This window comes from Crocuta crocuta, unplaced genomic scaffold (assembly GCF_008692635.1).
Source record: "Crocuta crocuta isolate KB4526 unplaced genomic scaffold, BGI_CrCroc_1.0 scaffold337, whole genome shotgun sequence".
NCBI classification, from domain to species: domain Eukaryota; kingdom Metazoa; phylum Chordata; class Mammalia; order Carnivora; family Hyaenidae; genus Crocuta; species Crocuta crocuta.
In genome coordinates this window covers 5,446,605-5,454,967 of record NW_027528873.1, presented here as the reverse complement: position 1 = coordinate 5,454,967, position 8,363 = coordinate 5,446,605, and the positions used below count along the sequence as shown (strand labels likewise).

Sequence of the window (8,363 nt, the reverse complement as noted above, 5' to 3'; positions counted from 1 at the left end):
AGAAGAACTCCTAAATAGTCAATAGTATTTCCTGAAAAGAGAACTTTTGTAGTTGGGCTAATTTGATAAACCTCTCTGAAACTGGAGTGGGAGTGAGGGTGGGGGTATTGCCCTCTCTACCGGGAGTAAATGAAAGGTCCCAGTAAGAAGGACTGAAGGCTTGGAGCAGTCAAGAGCTCTCAAAATAAATCCAACAGGCTGTCCTTTCAGGTCAGGTTCCTGCACTCAGGAGTAGCTACCTGGAGTGGAATCAAAACTGAGCTGGACAAAGATAATAGTGATGAAGGAAAGATAAGGTCCCAGGTCAGCTGAGGAGAAAAGCAGGTCAGGAAAGGTAAATAAGCAAGCCACCATGCTTACTTCTGTACAAAAACAACAGAGGAGGGAGCCCTATGAAGTTGAAAAAGCTTTTCTGAATACTGCCTCCCTCTATAAGTTGAGGAAAACTAATTTTACATTACAAAAAACAATAACAACAACAACAGAAAAGTACAGAAGTCAAATCCCATAGAGAGTTATTGTAAGAAAAAAGGGAGATAACAAACAGAATAATATCCCTATAGACAGTGAAAGCATGCCAGAAAGACATGCCATAACTAGGTCAAAACTATAAAATGCTATGATAAAACAAGTTAAAACATTTAAAAAATGATGACATAAAGGAACAATATAAATCACAATTAGAAACAACTCTGAAAGTAATTTAAAATGAAGAAAAAACTCATATCAGAAATGAATAGTAAATTAGAAGAAATAAAAAAGTAAATAAACACAACAGATAATACCTTAAGAGAAATAGTAGGTAAAAAGAAATAAAAAATGTTTAAATCAAAAAGAAATGAAGAAAAAGATAAAAAGGATTCAAAGGAAAGTGACATATATTGAAGATAGCCAAAGATCAAACATCCAGAAAATAGGAGTCTCTGAAGAAAAAAAGCAAAGCAAAGAAACAGAACAGGTATTAATGCAAGAAAACTTTGCTTAAATACAACACATTTAAAACATTTGGAACTACCCATCTGAAAGATCACACCATGTCCCTGAGACTATCAACCTAGAGCAACCAACGTCAGAAAAAATTTACTGAAATTAATGAACTTTAAAGAAAAAGTCCTTTGGCATCCAGAAAAATAGCCCATGTGCTTTACAAAGGAAAGAAAATTATATTTTCATTATGCTTTTCAGTAGCAACTACTTATGTCAAAAAATTTTAAAAAAACTAGAAACATATGTAAGAGAATCAAATAAAGAAAGCTATAAGCCAATAATTTCCAGAAAAACAGATTTTCAAAATATAAAAAGCACAAATTGTTATCAATATTCAAGAACTCAAGAAGTTTTCCATGAGTTCTTCCTGAGGAATCTACTAAAGAACAAGCATCTGAAAATCAAAATGACTAGAAAAACATTGACATAAGGCAAGGAAGTGAGCATTAAGTATACAGTTACCCAGGGAGCCAGGACTAAACAAGAGCTAAGAGAGAGGATGTAGAATGTAATGGCTCTATGGTCTGACAGTGTAGATATAGGATAACTACATATAGTTGCACAATAGGGGTTTTTTTTAATGAGAGTTTAGAATATAGGGAGGATATGCAAAAGTTTTTGAACGTATCATGTAATTTTTATGGTGGCACTATCAGTGTTATTATTATTCTGAGACTACTATATATTTAATAAAGGATAAAACAAATGAGTAATAATGGACTATTCTAATTCTATCATTTCTTATGTCCTTGAGAATCAGAAATCCTTGAACTTCAATTGGATGTATCCATAGTAACTCAACGAGACATATAACCAGAGGCATTTTGAAGCTGGTCTGCACTAACTGGTGAGAACAGATTGTACACATCTTGTCCCAATTCCACATTCAGTGACTTCATGTTGATATATTGAAATCAGCCATAGTGGGAGTGTTTATACCATGGAAACTGGGAAATGCTACAAATCTAGCTTTAAAAAAAAAGTTGTTGAACACTTACCAGTACCTCACTATAAACCATAACCCTTGGCACCCAAATTTTGCTGTTAAAATATCATTTCTCACTAAAAGGAATTGGGAAATTTTGGAGAAATGGTTGGTTTGAGGTCAGAAACAAGCAATGTTGAAGATGAACCTAGGACAAGTTGTCACACAGATGAGAAAGAAGCTACCAAAGATGCTGGTATCATGTCAGTAGGGCTCAGGAGCCAATTTGGAAAGACTCTCGTTGACCAACAATGGGTCAGTTTGAATTTCAACAATGATAATAATTGCAATCAAATTCATTTAGATTCATTACTTCATAATGATATTTAAGCAAAGAATCAGTCATTTTCAGAGGATGATAACCGAACATCTGGAAAACTGGCAAATAGATGGAATAAATCAACCATTTTTTTTGTCTTTCCTATACTGACTATTCCACTGAATATCTCAATACAATAAATGAAAAACATCTCTTTATAAAAGTATTCTACCTAATAAGATTAAAAAAGTATATAATTAGAATTTCACTATTTGCAGTCCCCAGTGAGCAAGTAGATACAGGTATTACACATTAGAGGCTGCTCAGATCACACAAAGAGGCACAACCAGATATGAGGTGCCTTTCTTAGTCTTGACAGTGGGATGGAAGAGAATCTGAATCCAATCTCTGGATCCAGCTGGCAACTTACAGGAAATGCCAAGGGCAGAGGAACATGCTAGGCTGCACCTGAGGTTGCAATCAGCAAAATTCAGACCATGGGAAATCCACAGGTCAAAGTGGCCAGGTTCTTCAGCAGATAAATTTAAAAGAAATTAAAAGGGTGGAGGAGGAATCTACAGATTAAAAGAAGTAGCACATTTAACAAAAATACACAAGACTGAGCTATAGTGTGCAAGAATGCACACTTGAGGGACACAACTATAATATAAACTCGGGGTACCTGGGTGGCTCAGTTGGTTGAGCATCTGACTTTGGCTCAGGTCATGATCTCACGGTTGCTGAGTTCAAACCCCTCCTCAGGCTCTCTCTGCTGCCAGTATGGAGCCTGCTTCGGATCCTCTGTCCCCCTCTGTCTCTGCACCTCCCCCGTTCTCACTCTCTCAAAAATAAACACTTAAAAAAAAACAACAACTCATGGAAGTGATTCGTGTTCAAATCAAGAATCTAGTTCCTTGTGGGGAAAGGGTGGAGTCTGCATTAGGATGGGACACCTGGAAGTGTCCTCAGGTCTTTGTAACAAAATTCTGTTTCCTGGTCTGGGTGATTCCCTTGCTTTGTAATGATCCATTAGACTATACATTGGATTGGTGAGGTCTGATGTATGCCTTTTTCATTCTACAATATTTATATTTATATAATTTATATTGTTAAATAATAATAAAGTTCCTGCCCTCAAAGAGCTTAGGGAAAGACAGAATCCGAAATTCTCAGAATTCCGAAATGCTCAGCTGGGAGAGCATTAGACTGAAGATCTAAAGGAGCTTAGGGGAAGAGGGAGATGTAAACAGCTAGCTTCCAGATAAATGCTACCAGACAGATATGTACGCATTGCTACAGAACAGCCATGGAACTGAAGCAGCTCAGCATGGCAGGTCTGAGAAGGCTACTGGGAGAAAGGAACACAGCTTGGCCTTGAAAGGAGAGCCATTCACTGATTAGACATATGAGTAGCAGAACTCAGAGACCAGGCTGAAGGGGGATACCATCACTCCTTTCTGGCTTCCTCCTGACAATTCTGCTTACCCGTCAGGTGTTTATTCTAGCATTTGCTGCTTTCTTTCTGCCCCAGCAGTTGTCTAGAGCAATTTCCTTTAAGATGGTAAAGGTTTGGATTGTCAAACAGAGAAGTATATGTTCATCTGTGTAGTGAATAGAGGGTTTCTGACTTTTCCTTATTTTAAAACCATAACTCCATGAATAGCCTAGGAGAAGGTGCCATCTTGATATCTTGTTCTTGAAATAGAGTGGCTGCTGCAAAGGCAGGATCTTACTGCTGTGTTCTCTGCAAGTGCCTGGTACAAAACTGGAAGTCCTCCCTTGACGTAGAGAGAACAGAGAGATGAAATACCTCAAAGAAGGCTTCTTTTTTGGGCTCTTAGAGCCTTCCTCCAGCCTGAACCTCCAACCAGCTCTCTGCAGAATGGCTAATCGCAGACTCACCCAAAATGGCAAGACAGTGAGTGTTCAATTATGTAATGTGACATATGCAAAGGGAAGAAGGAAAACGCAGTCAATTTGTTAGACCACATTTCCTGGGAAACAAAGCAGAAGGGGCATAATTTGTATATTGTAAGCAAGAGTGATAGGATGTGTAAAATTTGGGGTATCCTCTGCCAGCTTTGTGCATGGATGCTGTGTAAATAACAGTGTGGGGACTCAGCAAGTCAGAAGTAGGTGGGACCTGGTGTTCTGCAGGAATATATGGGCTTGGAGGCCAGGGTTGGTTCCACTACAGGATGTGCTTATCCTTCTCCATCCACCTGACACTGATCCCTGCCTATCTGGTGGCAAGGCAGCGCTGGGATCTAAATGCACCCTGGGAAAGGAGATAAAAAGAGATTAGAAGAGAATTGAAGCACCATCTGTTTACACATTTCTTGATCTGTAAAATGGGACTATAGTTCCTACCTATAGTTGTAAGGAGAAAATAAGACATATGGAAATGTTTGATAAATGAAAGAGCAGAGAGTATATTCCTGAAAAGCCTACACAGAGATAAATGTGCTTTTGTTCTTTACACAGCTGTGCAGTGACGAGTATTTTTCCAGATAACAAGACCATTTATCAAGCTTATACATACAAACACACATAAATGCTCCCAATACACACAAAGTCTTCCTACACAAGCTCAGACGTGACACTTCATTAATTCAGTCTCAGGTATAACATCGTCAAGCCTTCATCTTCTTGAGCTAACTATCTAACCCATCCCCCAGACAAGATGGAATAACTGGCAAAGGTCATTACATTCCATAGGCCTGGGTTCTGGGCCGAATGGGCTCACCTTACACCTATCCTCACCCCCCTAAAAATGCTGGCTTTGTAGATGTAAGACACCATGTTTTCTTCCTATTTAAAATATGAATCTCCTGTGGAGGGCAACACTCCAGAGAGAATCGTGTTCCATCCTTGCCTAATCACCAGTCACCTGTGGCACTTAAAATATAGACTATCTGTAAAATACAAAGTCCCAGGCCACTTCCCAGACCTGCCAAATCAAAATCTCTAGGGTAAGGCTTGGAAATCTGAATTTTTGAATTTTTTAAATGTTTATTTTTGGGAGAGAGATAGAGCATGAGCGGGGGAGGGTCAGAAAGTGAGGGAGACACAGAATCTGAAGGATACTCCAGGCTCCGAGCTATCAGCACATAGCCCAACTCAGGGCTCAAACTCACAAACTATGAAATCATGACCTAAGCCGCCGTCAGACACTTAACTGACTGAGCCCCTTGGAAAGCTGAATTTTTAACAAATGTCCAAGATGATCTTTACGATAAGGCAAGATTAGAGAAAGCCAAGATAGAACATAGGTCTTCGGGGCTCTTAGAGATTTTTAAAGAGGTCCAGAGAGAGGAAGTGTGTTAGTCTGCCCAGGCTGTCATAACAACATACCATAGACTCGGTGACTTACACAACAGACATTTATTTTCTCACAGTTCTAGAGGCTAGAAGTCTGAGATCAGGGTGCCGGCATGATGGGGTTCTGGTGAGAACTCTCTTCCGGGCTTGCAGATGGTCACCATCTCACTATATGCTCACATGACTTCTTCTTTGTGGACATATGGAGTGAGAGCAAATAAACACTGGTATTTCTTCTTATAAGGGCAGGAATCCCATCATGGAGGACCTCCCTCATGACCTCAACTAATCCACCTGCCAAAGGCCCCGTCTCCAAATACAATCACCTGGGAGGTTAGGACTTCAATATATGGATTTGGGAAGAATGCAAATGCTCAGTCCATGGTAGGGGGCAATGGGGCTTAGTCTCCTCAAAGGGGCAGACATTCATTTGTAGAGCTGGATCTTTGCGTAGGGTTTTTGCATCTCACCAGTCTACGTAGGACCATGTCATATGAAGCATATGAGCAGGCTGTACATCCATTAGTTTTGGCAACCTACAATGGGTAAAACATGAGGATTTAAAATAATTAAAAACAAACGAAAAAGAGAGCTAAATCAGTGTTACCAGGTATTTTAGATGTTAGTTCAGGTTAAGCACTAAATTTGGCTCTGGACCTTCTGATAGCTCAGGCCAAGAAAACAAATGGCATCTGTTAATTGTCTTCCTTATTACACGCATGTTACACTCTGGGTAGAATTCCAGCTTTTACTTACATCTCCTGAACCAAACTGCTATTCCCAAACCTATGCCCTTTAGATGGGAAAAGTCATTGTTTTCTTCCCCACAGAGCTTCACATTTCATCTCGATACATTTCTAGCTTATTAGAGAAGCAAAACTAGCTGTACCAAAAATACCCAATGGGGAATCTCCCTCCCCAAATATATACTAGAACCTGATGAAAAAAATAACACATTTTGCAAAATCAGCAGCTGGGGGGTTTTTTTTTGTTTTTTTTTTTTGGTTTTTTTTTTTGGTAGATAACTCTTTAATAATTTATGTAACCCTGGAGATCCAGCCACGTTTTAGCCATTGCTCAGCAATAAAGAACCCGGAAAATCACTGAATCCTCAATTCCAAATCAGCTGTCCAATCAGATGAGACCTGTCATTCGGAGTCTTCTCTAGCAGAAGAAAGATGCCCCATGTGACAGAAATGTCCTTGATCCCGCACCAGCACTGCCATTAACTATCTGGCAGGGTTCCATCGAGCAATTCTTTCCTCTCTCTGAGCCTGTTGTCTTCATTAATTCAATAGCTATTTCTTGAACATCTAAAATGTGTCAAGCACTGTACCCAGGTGAACGGAACAGGCCTGCCCTCAAGCAAACCGCAGTGTGGAGACCAGGGAGCTTCCCTTGTATAATGCAGTTAATTGTCCATGTCCTTGTGTAGATGCCTCACTACTTTGGCACATAAAACAAAAACCTGTGAGGGTCTGAAGGAGCAAATGAATGAGTAAGTAAACACCAGATTATTTTTTAACCACTTCAGTTCATGCCATTACCGCTGTTTTTTCATGGTCCCCTCCCTCAGTCTAATAACTCAGGCCCAAGAGGTCCATCTTCAACGTAACCTTTCTTAGCCTTTTATCCTCAGAAAAACCTCCTTCGTCAGCTATACTCTGCCCCCTTCATCTTCTCTTGTCTAGTTATTCAGAATCTACTCCCGTCACTCATACCACCCCAGAAGAGTTCCCAACAAACGTCCACTGAGCACAGAATATACGGCAAGCCCTGGGCAAACCAACATGTTTGACATAGAGCCTGCTGCACACGCGCCGTGGCTATGGGTGGTGCTCTGCACATTCCGCTCACTGCCACACAGGCTACACCTCATTCCTTTGACTCACAGCTACTGAGACACCAGAGCAGCAAAAACAGCATCATCAATTTCCTAGAAGACTCATACATCGACAAATTCTGCCCACCTCTCACCTACCACCCCACACTAGCTACCTAAACAACAAATCTTAACCCAAATACCCATTTTTGATGTAGGGGTACCTTAAATTTCCCACATGCTAACTAGCCTCTGACCCCCAAGGCCACACCAAATGCCTGGAGTGCCATTCTCTCCTCTCTACCCTCAGTATCATTTCCCCACTATTATCCCAACAATGATCAAAACACAGGTCTCTCAGAAGCATTGCTTAGAAAATAATTATTTGAAACAAAATAAATAGCATGTGAATAGCACATAAGAGTTTAAAGCCATTTTTACATAATGTTATTTCTCATTAATATTCACAACCATATTTGAGGCTCACAGTGGTAAATAACTAGACCACAGGTCATACAGTCAGAAAGCGGCAGAGTTGACAGTTATGCCCAGGCATTCAGAGTCAGAAATCCCAGAACCTATCCAGCAAAGGCCAAATGGTACCCCCTTTGGTCCAGGCCTCACATTCACAAAAAGCTAAAATTCTGCCATGAAGTGTTAGCTCCAGTAACATGACACATAGAGTTAAAGATATACCTCATCAAGATTGAAAGAAGAAAATGTTCATTACAATTCTAAATTTGTGCCTTACTTTTGTAATATTATTTTGGCATTGTGCAATTTAATTTTCCAATATTCTAAGAACCTCAAACAGAAAAAGTTGCTCAGGCCTCTCTGAAAGAATTAGAGCCTTGACAGATCTCTTCGGGTTTTTGTGTTTTTGTTTTTTGTTTTTAATATAACATCTGTCACTTTTCCATCTTGAAAATTCCATCTTGAAATAAAATTGGCTGGATTTGCCTTGATTTACATTCCAGTTGTACATATAG

General features: G+C 39.7%; 2 protein-coding genes across 8 annotated transcripts in view; one reads left to right on the top strand and one right to left on the bottom strand.

Annotated features, from left to right (window-relative positions):
- SLC9A9 (solute carrier family 9 member A9) overlaps positions 1-8,363 on the top strand; it is a 659,022-nt gene that overhangs the window by 645,831 nt on the left and 4,828 nt on the right. The window lies entirely within an intron of this gene.
- The window catches only part of LOC144225508 (uncharacterized), a 121,353-nt gene continuing 118,586 nt past the window's right edge, over positions 5,597-8,363 (bottom strand). For all 6 annotated transcript variants that reach the window (XM_077756736.1, XM_077756737.1, XM_077756735.1 and 3 more), the window contains one exon: positions 5,597-6,088. Coding sequence is in view for 2 of the 6 variants with exons in the window: in XM_077756735.1 (XP_077612861.1) it covers positions 5,963-6,088 (126 nt within the window). In the remaining 4 variants the exon portion in view is untranslated. The remainder of the gene's footprint in view (positions 6,089-8,363) is intronic.